The sequence below is a fragment of the Echeneis naucrates genome, chromosome 10, assembly GCF_900963305.1.
Source record: "Echeneis naucrates chromosome 10, fEcheNa1.1, whole genome shotgun sequence".
In the NCBI taxonomy this organism is placed as follows: Eukaryota; Metazoa; Chordata; class Actinopteri; order Carangiformes; family Echeneidae; genus Echeneis; species Echeneis naucrates.
Genome location: NC_042520.1, coordinates 18179877 through 18197812, shown reverse-complemented (window position 1 = coordinate 18197812; position 17936 = coordinate 18179877). Strand labels below are relative to the sequence as shown.

Sequence of the window (17936 nt, the reverse complement as noted above, 5' to 3'; positions counted from 1 at the left end):
TCATGAAGGAGCCCTAGAATTAGCTGCTTGGCCTCTTAGTTGTAATGATACGCTATGCAGCATCCCACTACAGCTAACAACTATCAACAGCTTTTTTTTTTTTTTTTGGCTTGGCAAGATTAAATATGTTTCGAGAGTAATTTACCACTTCAGACTTGGAATAGGTTTAAAGGCAGAAGGTGTCAAAATCGTAGGGGCTCTCAAAATCATACAAACACAAATACGCATATACATGCTATTCTGCCGCACACAATCACACATACGTGTCCAAAGAATTGTATATATACTCAACTACTGTACTTAAGTACAAGAGGAAGGCATGCAGGTACTTTCAGTAATGCTACTTGCTAATATCTTCAACTACATTTAACAGCTCCATTGCATATTAATCACATATAAGGTACTTAAGGATGTGACATTATGGCTGAGATGACCTGAAACCACAAAGCGTATTAATTAAACAGGGTTCTGTTTAAATAAGCCAATGCTAATAAATATATATATGTATATATTAATATGCTGATAATATTTAATTGGCTATGAATACATTTGTGTGTTTTAAAGATAGATATTTTTAAACCAGTGATTTGAGGTAGTGGAAAAAGTTAACATATAGTGTTTCTAGACAACCGATGAATTTAAGTCAAATGTTCATGCAGGTTAGCAAATATCTTACTGTTTAGAGCTAAGTCCTGCATTCACCAGCCAGACTGACTTAGGTTTTATAGGTGTTGTAATTGTAATTTCAGTTCCTTACATTTGATCTACTTGAGATACTCCACTTCCCTTTTCCTCACCAGGATGTCAGATCCTTTTGGGTTTTTTTTTTTATTGCGATGTCTAAACCTTTTAACACCAACATGCAAAACCCTGCAGAATACCTTCGGTGTGGACCACACCCCAGGGAGTTGGCCCCGACACCTACAGCAGAGCAGAGGGTGTGAAAACACACCTTTGGGTTGGGGGGGCATTCCTCAAGTATAAATGTTTAGCTCTCCCAATGTTTGGGGTCTTTATTTTTACCGCTTGTGTGATGATGGCCTTTTCTTTGCAAAGAAAATAAAAACTTGTCGGCAGAAGTCCCTATTTCATTCTTCACCAGCAGCAGAGAAATTCCACAACAGTGCGTAGTGGATTTGTGAGTTTGTGAGGTGGAAAAACCCAAACAATGAGTTGAAAGATGCTAAAAGGCATCTTTATTATTCACTTTATTGCTATGTGGGATACTCTAATTAGTTTCTTCATTTGTTCACATTCAAATATTTACTAATGGCATTTACCCACTTTTCACTATCTTTGACTGCCTGTTGAAAAACGCTAGAGCAAATTTTCATCAAAGCCAAATTAAACTGAAAAAATGGTTACCTCTTGCCTAAAGCAAACAAACAACATGTGAAATATTTTGCCCCCCCTTTTTTAAGATTACATTTTTGAAACACAAGAACACTCTTTATCATTGTGCATAATCTGTACGAACCGCGTGAAACTCACATTTTCATAAATGATGATACTGATGTACATGAAACTAAGTAAGACGAACTTGACAAGTCTGACAAGAAGGCTGTATGGAAGAATATTTGTCGCTGTCAGTCACTGTTGGCACTGATTTATCTAACTCGCTTCATTGTAAAACAGCGTGCATCTGAATTGATGGGCACTTAAGGGGATCTGGGAGGCACAGTCAGCATAAAGAGCAGCAGAGATGGTGGAATACGTTAAGTGAGGGCGCTCTCATTATGTGCAAACTCCGGTGCTTCCATTTAACACATAGCGAAACTCTGAGCAGGCACACAAGGCCATCTTAAAACTCCAACTCAATGGCCATAATCAATAAATTGTTTGGGGAAGGGAAATAATGAGTAATTTGGGACCAGGGATTCTGAGAGAGGAAAAGAAACCTTAAAGTGGACAAAAGTTCTTAGTGCAGGAACCTTCCTCTAAGTTCATTCATTTATTTTAATTTTATGTGTCTTCAGCTCTGATAAGCTTGTGATCCAGAGTTTTGGAGGACAAAAAGAGAACAGAGAACCACTGAATTTAAATTCATAATTCAGTCATTCTTGATAGTCAGATTTTATATGAAAAATAATCATTCCTAAAATAAACTCCCATTTTAATATGTAACATATTCATTTCTGACCCATAAAATCACATTGTAACCCCCTTGAAGAACCTGTTTATTGTCCTGGAAACTGATCCGACCTTATGAAATTACAATAAAGGTTGCCATAAATAAATTGCGTCGACGGGGACATTGTCTCTTTCTTTTTTAAATTCCACAATAAAACTTACTTTATTCGAGGAACAAGGGTTTTCCAGGACAAAAGGGGCAAAGCAATCTCCAAGGGAAAGCGTCAGTGTTTTGAGAACTGCTTCACAACCTTGCATTACTGTAGCTATATTACAAGAAATGACTCATACACACGTTACAGCACATACAGTGTCTCACAAACAATACACTTGCACACTATAGTACATAAATGCACACTCAATATCTCACAGGTGAAAGCTTTCATTCCCCTCTGCTGAAGCCTCAGGCAATGTGTTCACCCCAGCAAACAGAGCATGATCTCCCTTTCTCTGGCTGCATGCAAGCACATGGGGTGTGTGCGTGTCTGTGTGTACCTCAACACAATTTAGTGCACGTGTGTGTATGTGCCTCTATGCGTTTGTGTCGTTGTGCCAACAAAGCACCAAGAACTATAGAGAGGGAAGGATCAGGGGAAAACATGGGCAGAGAAGAGAGAACAAGGGAGGGCAGAGGAAAACAGGAGAGAGGTAAAAGGGGAGATCAGAGAGAATGGAGGAAATAACAAGCAGGAATGAGAAGAAAAGGGAGTTCAGAAGAGGACAGAAAACCAGAAAACACTGAGGGGAGAGAAAAACGGCAGTCAAGGGAAGGGGGTAAGAAGGGCAGGGGGGGAAGCGGCTAAGCAAAGCAGGATAAATGAGAAAACAAAATCATCTGAGTAGAGAAAAGGTGAGCGAATTGGAGCAGATGAAATACGGCTCTAGCAGATAAGGAGAGAAGAGGATGGATCAGGAGAAGGCCCAGGGATGGAGAGATGCAATCAGCGTACAACACCATACACTTGAGTGGACAAAGCTTCTAATGTGCCTGTGATTATCTCAGTACTTATGGAAAGCTCTCCCTTGCTGCTCCAATATTTGTCTACAACCTTCCACCAAAAACAAAACAAAACAAAAAAATCAAAGTGCCGGACACAGATGGAGGAATCATAATCATAATCTTACCAATAGAAAGCTCAAAGATTTAAGCCTTTATAGGTTTGTTTTGCAGGAATGAACAAAAATCTGCTCTGACAGTAGCAAAAATACAACCAGTTTATTTCTTCTTTTTAAAATTCAATTCTTTTCTTCTCCTTTTTTTCAGAAAAAATCCCAGAAATGATCCCTGCTGAGAAAGAGACAACGCGCTGCTGTTGTCTGTGAATCACTGACCAGAGCCGAACATATGCATGTGTACAGTTACCAGTTTTATCTATCCAGATGTTTTACAGTATCTTTCTGCCACTGAAGACATTATCTTTACTGCCAGTTACTCCACAGAATACTCTTAAAGCCATCCATCCTGACATTCCTCCTCCTCAATTCAGCTCATTTCTCCTGTCAGCCCTGAAGGTCTTAGAGAGGATGAATAAAATCTACAGTCTGCAGTTCCCCTGTTTGCTGCATCCACTTCCTGCTGTGTTCATTACACATTTTTAATTTCCTGATTCATGATATTTGAACAGTGACACTTTGTTGCAATGGGGAAAAATGCAATTGTCGCACCAGTTTTATCATAAACTAAATCCTAATAAAGAAATAATTATTCATTTGTTTAATCGGGCAATCTTAAATTTTTTATTTCTCTGCAGGAGACTGATTACCTGCTGAACGGTCAAACATTTACGCAACAGCTTCAAATCAGGCAACATCTGACACAACTTAATTCAAAGGCTCAGTAATTCTTTTGATTTGTTCAGACAGCATACCACTGATCCTCACAGAGAGATGGCATGAATTGCAACACATTCCTTTTCTTGTATTTAAGAATAAAACAGGAACCCATCTGTGAATGAGACCCATTACATTTCACATCTTACATACCAGTTGCGTGAGTGAGACCCCAGACCTCCTGGCCATAAACATCAGTCTTGTTCCACACCAGCCTGTGGACCAGGCCAGGCCCGGCAGGGTACCAACGCTGGTACAGTCTTCCCTGAACTGAAGCACGGACATGCACCTTGGACAGACCACCCAGTGGAGAGACAGGGGACAACGGGGCGGGAGGTGTGAGCAGAATTCGCAGCAGAGAAAGGTACCCAGCAGCACGGGTGCTCAAATAGTTCAGCTTCACAAAGTCGCCTGGGATTGAAACTTCTTCCTGCACCGCCTGGGCAGAACATGGCAGAGATGAGAGTGAGAAATATTGGAGAGAGTACTTTAAAAAGGAAAGGTGTTTTATTTTTGCTGAGCGTTTGTGCAGTGAGCTAACAGGATAAGTGTTATTGCCAGGTACAGGAAGAAATAGCTTGATGCAGTCAGTGCATTGAACATGTATTATTCATGATGTAGTATTCATTATGAGATAAAGAGCTCCTGCTTTCTCTTGTATAGAATCATTTTTAATGTAGGGATAAAATAATTCAATTCAATAACTGACAATTTTTGTCATTTTTAAAACCCTGCTATAGATAGTTTGGTAATGCTTCTGAATTTGATGGGTTGCTGCTTTTATTTTTCTAATTTGACTTTGTGAGTGGTTTTAGGTTGTGCTCAAATAAAACTAGCAGTATGAATAAAAATATATTATCTTATGTCTTGGGCATTTAAATTTTTTCAGTGACATTTTATATACAAAGTGATCAACCTATTAATCAAGAAAATAAGCTGCATATGAAATGATAAGGAAAATAAATGTTAATTTAACCCTTAATTTAAGTTTGAATGATGAGATGTGTCTGCACCTCTGAGGTTCTCTTCTAATGTGGAAAAATTATGATACATCATATGAGGTGTTTGTTAGACAAGCAAATATGACTCATCCTTCTTAAACAACATCATAGAGAAAACAGCTCTACCCCTTCCATAATATTTCTACGTTTCAGTCAGCAATTAGCGACACCTTAAATCAAATTATCTGTTATACAATGAGACATCTTCACCAAAAGTCTAAATCCTTGGATTCCATTCATTAATGCAGGTGAACACAGGGGGTGGCACTGAGCTCAGTGTGAAAATTATGCACCATTCTTACCATTTATTTGTTTGCTGCCTGTCATTTGTCATAAAGATAAAACCTTAACTCATCATAATTCTGCTGATTTTGTAAAATGAGGCTGAACTGAATGGTATTCCTCAGGTATGAGAAATATGGACAAATAATAAAAATGTTTCTCTTCTGCCACAGAAAAAAGAGCGATATGGCACATATTGGATGTGACATTTTCTGGAGTATATCATGTGTCCAGGTAACAAGAGAACAGCTTTTTATTCACCAAGAATTTTAGTTTGAGCAGAAATAAAGTCAGGGTGGTCACAGTGAAAGGCGGGTGGACCTTCTGGGGCCACATTGGAGGGCAAATAAGTAATCACCACTCTGACCTCCCCACCTGACTTTCAGACACCTAATTTGCTTTTGTGGCAGGGAAGTATGAGGATAGCCACACATTTGCATTTTGCCCATTTTTTGTAGCTCACTTCATATTTGCATCATGCAAATATGAAGTGAGCTAAATTTGCAAAATCCTGTGAGACCAGACTGGTTTGTTGCTGAGCTGTTACAAATTGAGTCTGAGCAACAATCTCACTGACTGACATGTGTGCACATTAAATAGTGAATTGTTATGCAGGTTTCTTCAATACTAATGCCTTCTTTTTGGAACAATGGCACTACTAACCAAAATGCCTGTAAAACCAAGACATTTCCATCACCAAGATGAAGGTGAGAATTATTTGGATTTTGATTAGTTTTTGGTAAAACTAGAAGATGAAGAAGAAGTCCATCACAGGGCCAACACACAGAGACAGACTGAGACCAACAACCACTCGCACCCACACTCAGCGCTACGGACAATTTAGAGTCACCAGTTAACCCAAACAGGATGTCTTTGAACGGTGGGAGGAAACCTGAGTTCCCGGAGGAAACCCATGCAAGCATGGGGAGAACAGGCAGAAGATATTTATGTTGTTGAAATATACTCCAAAATGTATTAAGCTGGAAAGTTGCTGTCAGGGGTTTCTGTGACCTGCTTCACTGAACAGGCTGGCAGCAGTGAACCAATATACCTCATATTTTAGCATGAGCATTGTCCTAACCAATCAAAGAGGGCCAAAGTCATGGGTGGAAGCTCACAGCTGGCAATCAATATGTGAACATGTCTCTGGTCTACTGATCCTCTCACAGCAAAGCTTAAAGCTAATATTACAGTAGCTGCTGGAAGACGATGCTATGGTTGGATCAGACGCTAGCAGGCTGCAGAGTCCCGCACTAGTTCATTAGGCCCACAGCAAACACGTGAGTGAGGGGATCGTACCTGTAACTCGGGCACGGCTGGGCCCTTCTCCGCACATGCTCCTGTGTATCTGGGAAGAGGGTAAGGCAGGACCAGCGGGTAGGGACTCAAAACACTCCTGACGTCACACTTCGGAGTTTGAGCTTCTTCTCGTGACATGGTCACCTGATCCAGAACCAGGAAGTTGTTGTTTGGTGTCCAGATGGTGCGCATTTGAGGAAGGAAGGGTGGCCGTTGGAACATCAAGGTCACAGACATGGCACCCAGGGTCACCAAGTCAAAACTACAGTTAAATGAAAGTAAAACAGAGCAAGGCTGGAGGAATGTTGAGAAAAAAAACAAAAGGAAAAAAAAAAAAACAGACTTATCTGTGTTTTGTATTTGCATTTGTACCTTCCATCCTGCCTGCTGACAGTGTAACCATACTCTGGATGCTGCGGGAAGGTGATGTTGACGCCAACCAGAGGAGAGCCGTCCTGCAACACGACACTACCACGAATTACAGCTACCCGACTGGAAAAGCAAAGACGGGAAGCAGGGAGAGACAAAGAGAGGGAGAGATGACAGGTTTACAATGATGGAGAACATAATCATTGTTTGAAGAGAAAGGCATATTGTGATGTACTAGCCAAACAACCTTGTGCGTGAAGAGAAAGCAACTGCATTTATTCTGTTCAGTACAATTCCCTTCTGAAGCACAGTGAAATCTGCTAGAGATTGCCGGGATACAAGGACCATAAATATAGCTTCACAAACAGTAAAACCTTTCAACACCCTGTCATATTAAAGACAAAAGTTCCACATCATGTTTATATTACAGTGACAGTGGTAGCTGCAGCAAAAGGGCTGTGCTGTTCTTTACATAGCCTGTAAACTATCAGTCACATCTCCACTATTTTAAAATATTCATCTTGTTTTGCAGGTATGGTGTGAAATACACTGCTCAAACCTGGAATGATCGCTGAACTGGTCAAATGAAGACAGATTTAGACCCACACCTGTGTTGAACACACACAAATACCCGCATGGACACACACACACACACACACAGGATCAGGTGATGGAGCCTATCTGTTACTCCAGAAGGGGGATAAATGAAGGATAGTGAGGTTTCTCCAGGTGGCTGCATTGCCCCGTTTGTTACTTCTATCCTGAAAGCTACCATCGATTTCCTCTTGGGAAAAACGGCCACATAATTTATTTATTTGTTTATTCCACAAGTGAACCAGAGGCAAAAAAAAAAAAAATGTCCTTTGTCATTTTTTCACAGAGGCATCACTTCTTGTTTTCCAAACTGAACTTTCTGGGTCACCATCACGCCAGCAAGATGCATTTTCTCTGTTAGATGACAATGAGGGGCCGCTGAAAAATTTATGGTGACACCTTTATGATTGGTGTAACTGAATGACACATTAAGCATTAATATGTAACAAAGAAACACTCTGCAGTTGTAGCCTGACACTGATAGCAGACGACAATGCTTTGCGAGTGGCTGCTCTGCTAATCTCCAGGGGAACACAGATCACTCGAATGTGTGCAAAAATCATGTCAGCGCATGAAAAGCCTCATTCACATGCAAACACACTGTCATTAAACAAATAACAGGTAAAAGACGATTAAATGCGTAACTACAGATGCATTTACTTCATTACCAGCGTCTCATGTCCTTGACTATACCGTGCGGCAGGACAACTCAAGGACACAGACACACAATGCAAATACATGAAGCTAGTCAAATTCAGATGTGGCATGAGTAAACAAGCACATACCTGGTGTCAAAGGGTATATCTCCAGGGAGAGTGTGTGTTGCTGCCTTGCCAAGGAGGAAGCGTATGCGACGGTAGAAGCTGTGTGTGTGAGTGCTTGTAGGTGAAGGTGGTGTGGTTGGGGTCAGTGGACTCTGCTGCAACAGGGCCAAGGGGTCGGCAGAGCCATGGCACAAGGGGTCAGAACCACAGCTTAGCTGCTCACAGCAGTCGGGGTCCACACAGTCTATCAGGCCATCTGAAATGGATGGAGAAATTTAAAAAAAAAAAAGAATGATATAAAATAAAACACACATTCACACAGATTATGTGTGACGGAATGTTTAGAGGATACTTGAATTTAACACACAGTTAATACAGGCATTACATTAACAGCTTTATTATGCTTGGTTAATGAAGGATTTAGATTTAAGTGACTGAGGTGCTGAGAACACATTTCTACTCTAAAAGGTCGAGGTGCTCCATATACGGGCAGCAGGATGACAGGAGGAGGGCATCATTAAACCTCAGAAGTGCACTGCTGGCAGGTGCAAAACTCTCCACGAGCCACATGTTTCATCATTATCACTAGTATTAATCTAATTTCATTTATCAGAAGCCATCGTTGCCAAACTATAGCATCAGTTGCTATAAATCAGACATGGATCCCCCACATTATATGAATGTGATCTACAAAAGTCAAGTGTAAACAAAGGGCCGTGGACACCAACCAAATCGGCAGGCAATTGGTACCAGGCTAGCATTTGTGTTTCCTATTTCAAACCTGTTACTGAAAAGTCAGGAAACACCGGTGACATTTAAATGCATCTGGCCACAGAGCAGAGAGCCAAAGGCCAACAATATTCTATTATAACCTCCTCCTAGTGAGGTAGAGTAGCACAATGGCAGATTTCCATAAGATTCACTGCCTCAGCTTGAACGCACAGTATTACTTATGAAAAGAACACACAGGTTTATAGCTTATTATGCAGGAATGGTTGTTAAAGATCAGACCCAAAGAAGAACAATAAAATGTTGATTTAAAATTTCGTATATTCAAGTGATTGCCTTGCCTAGTGTGTGGAGAAACAGCAGTTTTTTTCACGACAAAGAACAATGCATGCACTCCTCTCTCCCGTACAGGTAGAATAATTGAAACTCTCTCTTCCAAGTTCCTCTTTATTCTCTGATTACTTTTATATAGCATCTTTCTATCACTGTCTATCTTGACAGACAAAAAGATTACTCTGAGAGAGTGCTATGAGAGCCTGTCAATTAAGGGAGATGGCTGAAATGTGTGGTAGAAAATTCTGAAAAGCTCTGCAGAGAGTTGGAAGTATGGAAAGAGAAGTGTAAACAGCCTCCATAAGGAATTATTAGTGTGTCTTAATGTAGAAGAATCATTATTTAATATCTATAGTACAGGCATGTGAAGAGTCCGTTACTATTTGCAATACCATATACTGTCATAACAACCTCTATGTATATACTGAATTCCCTTTTGCATACAGAACCATATATACATTATGCCTGGCTCTTATTCCGCCCACTCGCAATCTCAACCTGTAGTAATTCTCTGGGACCTTCTCATTCAGAGGAGAGAAAAAAGAAAAAATGTCAAATGTATCAAAGGGTTAGTCCAGCATTTCGCTAAAACACTTGCTGGATGTTATGCACAATATTGTCTGACTTGTGAGAGAAGCGGCAGCAGAGAAAAACAGTAGAAAAAACACCTTTCTGCAGATCTTACAGGCCTGTTAATGGAAAAATATTTGAAAATGTCACTTGCTTTCTTGTGGTGGGTTAGATGACAAGACTGAAACCCTTTCATATCTGTCCATTCAGTGCAAGGCTATAGCCAGCAGCTGATTAACTTAGCAAAGGGACACGGCTATTTTGGCTCTGGGCAAAGGTACAATATCTGCCTGCCAGCACCGCTTCAGCTCACTAATGACAAGTGGTATGTTTTTTTTGTTTTTTTTTTTTGAAAACAAGTTCTCTTTAAATGTGGAATATATCTTGTCATCCTGGAGTCAATGACTCAGTAATGACAAGACTGCAGGACATTACTTGTTCTGAAGAAAGAGTTACGTTATTGGTATCATTCTCATCTGACTTCCAGTAAGAAAGCCACTTTATACTTCATATATCTTTAGTGTGTGATGCATGCTTTGAGCAGTAGAGAAGAAAACTCAAGTTTCTACAAGAATCATCCAAAGGAAGAAGATTACTTACATGATGACAAGAAAGGAAAAAGTAGGAATAAGAAGTGTGATGAAGAAGGTGTGAATGGAAACTCTAACTCCTTTTTTAATATTTTTTGTCTTGTGTGAACGCTTTCTGTAGCTTTGCTGTCTTGATATTTTGTCAATATATTTAATATTAGTCTCACACTTGTTTTACTGTTGGATTATGATCAATTCGGTTTTTATATTTATTCAAACTGTGTGCGAGCACATTTGCTTATTCATTGCCATTTAAAAATATCAGCAAAGGCTAAGGGAAAAAGAAAATATTACATAATCACTACGCTAACTGACACTGTTGCCCCACAACAAGAAGGTTGTGGGTTTGGTTCCCAGCCTGGGGCCTTTGCATGCTCTCCCAGTGCCTGTGTGGGTTTCCTCCCACCGTCCAAAGACATCATGTTCAGGTTAACTGGTGACTCTAAACTGTCTGTAGGTCTGAGTGTGAGTGTGAGTGTGAGTGGTTGTTGGTCTCTGTCTGTCTCTGTGTGTTGGCCCTGTGATGGACTGGTGACCTGTTCAGGGTGACCCCACCTTCACCCAGTATGAGCTGGGATTGGCTCCAGCACCCCCTGCGGTATGGAAATGGATAAGCGTTTGAAGATGAATTAATGTTTTCACAGATTGAGTAGCTTGCCCAGTGACAAGCAAACTGATTTTTATGTGTGAAATCAGCAGAACGCTCCATTAAAAGGAGGAAAAATAAGTTTGATTAAGGTGTGACTGAATTAACACTCACATATGATTTGCAAAATGCATTTATCGCACAGTGTGACAATCCTTTTCCTGTTGTTGTTGTTATTATTTTTTTCATTCCCAAAAGACCACAGATGAAACACACATTAGCGAAAAAATGACATTTATTTTTGCAATAATGAAAGAGAACCTAATCCATTAATATAATACAGACAAGTAACCATTAGTGCCTACACCTTTGGCAGGCCACTGTCCTGCTCTGACTTGCTCCCTTTATTCAGTCCAGAGTTTTATAGTCCACAAGACATGTTTTATTGCATTGCTGTGAGGTTATAATCCAGAGTTGGGGCCTGTTATCACATTTTGAGCAGCTACCTCGCCTTTCCAAAGTGTTGACACAGTCAGTTGTGCATCTTCACGAAACAATGTGCAGGGGAAAAAAAGTTACAGTGCAACTTTCACCCAGCACAACCCTCAAAAAGTGACTGCGAAACATCTGTGAATGTGTTTGGGGCTTCCTGCTGCCGAGTGCACTGACTCAAATGCTGTTCATCACAAAAAGTGGAACAACACACATACACACGCTAGTGTTTCTCCAAGGACTTGTTTAAAATGGAATAAGAGCTCGCATTTCTGGACATTTACTTTCCATGTTAGAGAACCAGTGTTACTGATAGGGTTGTTGTTGGGTTGTGTCCATCCTGTCGTGTGTGCATTATTGTACTGAGCTGAGTGACACTTAAAGACACTTAAAGGCCCACTAAGCTGCAATAAATGTTGAATATTCAAATGCCTCACATTGCATACAGAAATTTTATTGGACATATATAGAGGTGGATGCTCTAAACTTAAATGAGCCAGTCTTTCAGACAGATCAGAAAATTCAAATAGTCCAAGTTTGCCCCTCTTTTAAGATTAGACCTCAAACTGTCCTCTCCGATAAGGCCGATAGTTCGGGCTGGCTCAGAGTCCTGAACCACCTTAGTTATGCTGCACTGAGCACTCTTTCTCTCTGTCTCTCTCTGCCATCAAATGCTTTCTCTTTTTAGGGACTTTTTGGTTTCTCTCTATAAATTTTGTAAAATCTTGACCTTGTCCTGTAAAGTGCCTGGAGATTATGTAATTTATGATACGGCACTATACAAATAAAATTGAAATGACTTGAATATTTTTAATCATAGTCCTCAGCGGTCCATTAACATCTAATTGACTCCAAAGTGGTGATTCATTCATTTGAAAGCCAAACCAAGATTTTTGCTCGAATAATTCAAGTCAATTGCGTGTAAGATAATAGGTTTATGCTTATCAGTCATAACGTTTAATTTCTCTCTTTCTTTTTTTTTATTTGTTGTTATTTCTTATTTCCAAGCACAAAACTGATAGTTTTATTTAGATCCTGATGAAACAGTATTAATCTGGAGCTAAACAGGATTTACTGTTGACCATTTAGTTTCATTTTAAACGGTCAGAAATGTTCATTGTGTTCAGCTCAGCTCTGCTGCTATAAGTTGAGATGTCGGCTATGTCTCTCGGCACGGTTACATATCCGTACCTTGTTGCTGCTTCTGTTGAGTGATCTGACCAGCTGCTGCACACACACGCTCACGATCAGCCACAATCATGTCAAACCACTAAACAATAACAACACTAAGCGCATTTTGCTTGTTAGATATCTTTGTTTCATAAGTGCTCCAGTCAGTTGTAGTGTAGAAATGGGTCGGTGCGGTGGTTTAATTTTGGAGTTCATTTTAATGCAACAGCATTTAGGCAGGAAGGATTGAAAGAAGGTTTTCCTCCAAACAAAAGGGGCACCACTTTGTTTGCAACGATTAATTACAGCACTGGCTTAACAGGTATGCCCATCATGGATATTTGAAGGCATTTCAAACTAAATAGGCACAGTTTAACACAATGTAATGTTGCTGTATAGTTTTTTCAAACTTGTCATGTATTGGAGAAGAGTAGTAGATGATCTTGTCAGAAAATTATTGTAATGAGCAGAGCTCATTACTGTGGAAATGCTACTTTCTTGTCTCTGCACCAGAGGACAGAATAACATAGCTATGAGGCTGAGAAAAGCACGCACACACACACACACACACACACACACACACATACCTTTCACCTGTCAGCAAATACCTCATAACTAAAGAAGAAAAAATCTATTCTGCACGGTTCGCTGTATTTAAACTTTTGAAATTTTCTCTGAGTGGCTTTTATCCTAGTAGGTGGTATGCATATTAGGCATTTAGCTGTGGTAAGAGGAAAAACCAACATACACACTCGCAGGTATGCACACATGCACACACACAAATACATATTCAATATAATAATGACCAGCAGGACTCTACAGGAGTCTCAGCAGGACTGGGACAGCACAGAGGGATGAACGGGAGGGGGGGGGGTAATAAGGCAGAATTTTTCAGTGGCAGAAACAGGAGGAGTGGTAATGGAATGGAATGGACAATCTGGTGTAAATGGAGGAGTGAAAGAGGTAAGAAAAATAAAAAGAGATAGAAAATGATGGACAATATTAGAATGTCACCTCCGTCGTTGTCTGTTCCATCACTGCAGTCAGTTTCCATGACAACGCTGCATCCAGGCCCACTCCATCCAGCCTGGCAGACACAACGCCAGCCACTCTGCTCCAGGGTACAGCGCCCATGCCCACTGCACAACCCCGGGCAGCCGTCTGAAAAATGCACATTAGCGTGCACACACAATAACACACACACACACACAGAAACCCACAAACATACACAGTTTTGGTATTTATGAGAATGTTGGAGAAGCACAGTATAAAATTAAAATACAAAATAAAGACAAATTACCTTTCACTACAACGTCCAAATCATGAGTAACTGTGGAGGAAAAAAAGTGAGAACTGCTAAAGAAAATGCCATTGTAAAAGGAAAATAGTCCACTAACAGTCACACCTTTTTTTTTTTATCCTATTAATCATGCTAATCAAAATATCACAAGGAATAATTCAACACTCCCACATGCTGAACACAACACACAACCACACAGCTCACCGATGTTACAGTGCTCTCCCTCCCAGCCAGGCTGACAGATGCAGGTCCCATCGTGGCACTGGCCGTGCTCCTCACAGCGAGGATGGCACGCTCTCTGGTCGCACGCAGCGCCAGTCCAACCCTCCTCGCATTGACACTGGCCCTCCGAGCAAACGCCGTGGTTGCCACATGGCACCGGGCACAGCTCTGCCAAACAGGTGGGTGGGGATATACGTGAGAAAAAAAGTGTGCAAGTGTGAGGGGAAGACAGAATGTGAGGGAGAGGAACAGATGGAGAAATTGAGTGTTGGAAGAAAAGAAAAGGTAAAAAGATGCACAGGAGAGATGGTGAGACAGAAAAAAGTAAAACATTTTCAGAATTGGGGGTTAGCCATTGGATATAGGTGAGAGGAGAGAAAAAAAGCAACAGAGGAAGATAACCTCGGAGGCTAAAAAAAGTCTACTTTCTCACAATACACAATCTTCCCACCTCTAATAGCCGAGTTCCCTTAAGGAGGGGAAGAGTGAATAGACTCATAATAACAGCCAAATGATTCGTATTTGCACTGCATATTTAAACTACTGGGACTCCAGTTCAGCTCTATTATTCTTTTTTGACATTTTGATCAGATTTTCTGGGTACGTTAATACCCTTTCTTTTCCTTCATCTCTCCATCTTTGTCTCTGTCTGTTTTCTCTCTTCTCTATCTCTTCCTTCTCTCGTTCTCTTTCTTGTAACATCCCTTTAAAAGTCTCTGCTCCTCTTTTTGCGTATTTTCTTTTCTCCTCACTCCTCAGCATCCAACTCTCGCTTTCTCTCTCCCTCTACAGGAGCAAAGGCTCATCCATCAGTAAAGAGAGCAAAGTGCTAGAGGCGCATAAAGACTACTTATCCAGCTGCAGTAAAAAGTTATTTCAATTTAAATATACATAGCATGGAGAGGGAGGAAAAAGTGGTTTAAAGTTGGAGAGGTTTCCAGTTCTCTATTAGAATTACATTAGCTTAGCTATGCTTCAACAAAACCAGGATGTAGAATTGCTGGGTCCTTTTGATTAAAAGCCCAGCAGGTAGAGAGAGGCCACTCATATCTCAGATATTCAGCCACGGTCTATCATTATCATGGAATATATCACTATAATAAGACATGCACACACCTGAGAGTGGGAGCTAATGCTAGCTGCCTTTAAATCATTCGTGTGCATGGCAAAGCAGATTCTTCCAAAATAAAAAATAAAAAAACAGCATTAAGCCAGAGCGTTGGAAACAGAGGAAAGTCGGTCTTATAATGGCTATTTTCCTCTCTGTCAGCTTATCCTGCAAGGACAAGGACACTCTTTTCTCTCCGAGCACCGCAGACCTCTGCATGTTATACTTTAGGCACTGCGGTATGCACACTTTACTGGTCTACTACAATTGCTGGCACACTGTGTTTTCTTTTTAATCAGTTTAGAGCTATCATTTACAGCAGGTAGAGCTTACTGAGTGTGAACAAAAAGTTAAGGTAGCTAACGGTGTAAGAAATCTTTGAGAATAACATTTGCACAGCCAAATAACAATAGCCAATATTGAGAGTGCAGGTAAGTAGGTACTCTAAATGAATGTCAGCAAGACTTTAAAAGCCAGACTGACTGTTCCTTTGTAACAGTCTCGGAAAAACCCCAGAGCAAAGTGAGAAGAGAGGTCTTTTTTTGGTCCCTCGCCTTCCCTTTTTTCTTCATGTAGCTGAAGGAAATATTTGTGCGCATGAATATGTGTGTCAAAGTGTAAATGCAAAGTAAAGTGAGAGCTACTGCACTGGGGAGCAGGGCGTGGGATGGTGGGGGTGCGGTGTGTGCTCTGGGGGCTCCAGAGTCATGAGGGGAAATCTCATTTACAACCAGCATGAAGAAAGTGCAAAAACACATGCAACACCGCCTCTCCGTCACAAATACTCACATACAGAGCCACTCCACTGCGTGGCTCCAATCCATATTTCTCTCTCATGTCTATCAAATCCCCAGAAAATAGTATCTGGCAAGACCATGTGTGCTACAAGAACACTGGCAAACTGGTGATGTGCAGTTGCAATTTCTGTGTTTTTTTTTTTTTTTTGTTTTTTTGTTTTTTTGTTTTTTTGCGTGTGTGAACAATAATCCTCAGGTCTTACCAGTGTAGCAGTCTGGTCCTGTCCAGTTGGGTTGGCAGGCGCAGGTGTCTGACTCAGGGAGATAGGTGCCATGTCCTGAACACTGCTCCTGACAGGCTGGCAGCTGGTCATCACAGCTCACTCCTGCCCAACCTGCTGAGCACACACACTCGCCGCGCACACACACACCATGCCCGCTGCACTGAGGGTCTACACAGTCCACTGCAGGGAGAGGGAGGACAGGAGGAAAAAGCAAGAATGAGTCAGAGGTGAACGGGGGGAGGGAAAGGGTGAGGGGGGGGTGCCTGTCTCATTATAATCATCAGTTCACCGAGTATGAAAGCAGTGTTCTTTGCATCCCATCCAGGAGTTAACCACCCTCGCTACAATCCCTGTATCTGTTCCACAACATTACACTTCATAGGACACTTAGAACTGAGGCTTTGATAAGGGGTGAAATGGGCTGGTTTGTGTGTATGTGTGCATGTGCGTGCGTGCGTGCGTGTGTGTGTGTGTGTGTGCGTGCTTCTCATGGTGGTCTGGGCTACGCAGTGTTAGTGTGTGTAATTACAGCTCTGAGCGCTGAGCCAAAGCTCAGCATAGTTCAGCTCAGCTCAGGTTAGCTCCACTGCTCAAGGTCAAACACCTGATTCAGTCTCTGTAGGCCCAGATAGTGGAGGCATCAGCAGGGCTGGAAGTTATGACAACTGTGCCATCATGTTATGGTCAAGTGGAACATCATAATTGTTTTAAATGCCATGGATGTGTTTGTTTTTCGCTAATTTATTGGGTGGTTTTACAATGAACAGCTGCATGCAGATGACATGACAAAGACATAAAACAAATCATTTCTACTGCTGAACCATAGTCATCCCAGCCAGACTACACTGACACTTTTATGTCTTCGATAACAATATATGACATATATGTTTTTCTTATGGTTTTGGGCTTCTACATTGCAAGCTTGTTTATGAATCATTAGTGCCTAATAAAACAATTTTTATGGAAGAGTCTGTGCTTTAGTACTTATGCAAAATTAAGTGATAAATATGATTAAATTAAGAAATATCTTTTTTTTTTTTTCTTTGTGTCTATCTGGGTGGGACATTTTTTTCCGGTTTTTATACCCACCTTCCCACAATGCTTTGGGTAATGTTAACAGAAAGGAAAGCGCTACACTGATTTCCATCCACCGCGCACCATGAAAAGTCATGATTTATTGGCTACGGGTAGTTTCTGTCCTGGAAGCAGGGCTGTAAGCAAAAGTTTGTAGTTTTTGATACTGCGCACAAAATCTAAATTTAAGACCTGAAGTTCTAAGGAGTGAGTTTTTTTACAACATTTCAAGGCAAATTTATGGATGTTACTGCTTGATGGACACTGAAAAGTTTAAGGTCTGCAGATTGCAGCAGCACATATAATTTCTTTGATCTTTGATCTTAAGCTGTCAGTGTTAGGGTTAGATTTTCATATATATATTTTGACATTTTGCCCCACTCTCCTTTTAGCTCTGCTTTCCTCTCCTCAAACTCCAGAGGAGAATATCTGGCTCAATAGCTGCCAAATGCTCCACTCTGTTCTTCTGCTC

At 40.9% G+C, this 17936-nt stretch overlaps 1 protein-coding gene across 1 annotated transcript in view; it reads right to left on the bottom strand.

Moving 5' to 3' along the window:
• Positions 1-17936, bottom strand: part of tenm1 (teneurin transmembrane protein 1) — a 160633-nt gene that overhangs the window by 46963 nt on the left and 95734 nt on the right. Inside the window, exons 11-17 of the mRNA XM_029512069.1 lie at positions 16370-16570; positions 14244-14429; positions 13754-13900; positions 8291-8525; positions 6915-7034; positions 6543-6804; positions 4114-4399 (exon numbers count right to left, since the gene is read on the bottom strand). Coding sequence (XP_029367929.1) covers positions 4114-4399; positions 6543-6804; positions 6915-7034; positions 8291-8525; positions 13754-13900; positions 14244-14429; positions 16370-16570 — 1437 coding nt within the window. The remainder of the gene's footprint in view (positions 1-4113; positions 4400-6542; positions 6805-6914; positions 7035-8290; positions 8526-13753; positions 13901-14243; positions 14430-16369; positions 16571-17936) is intronic.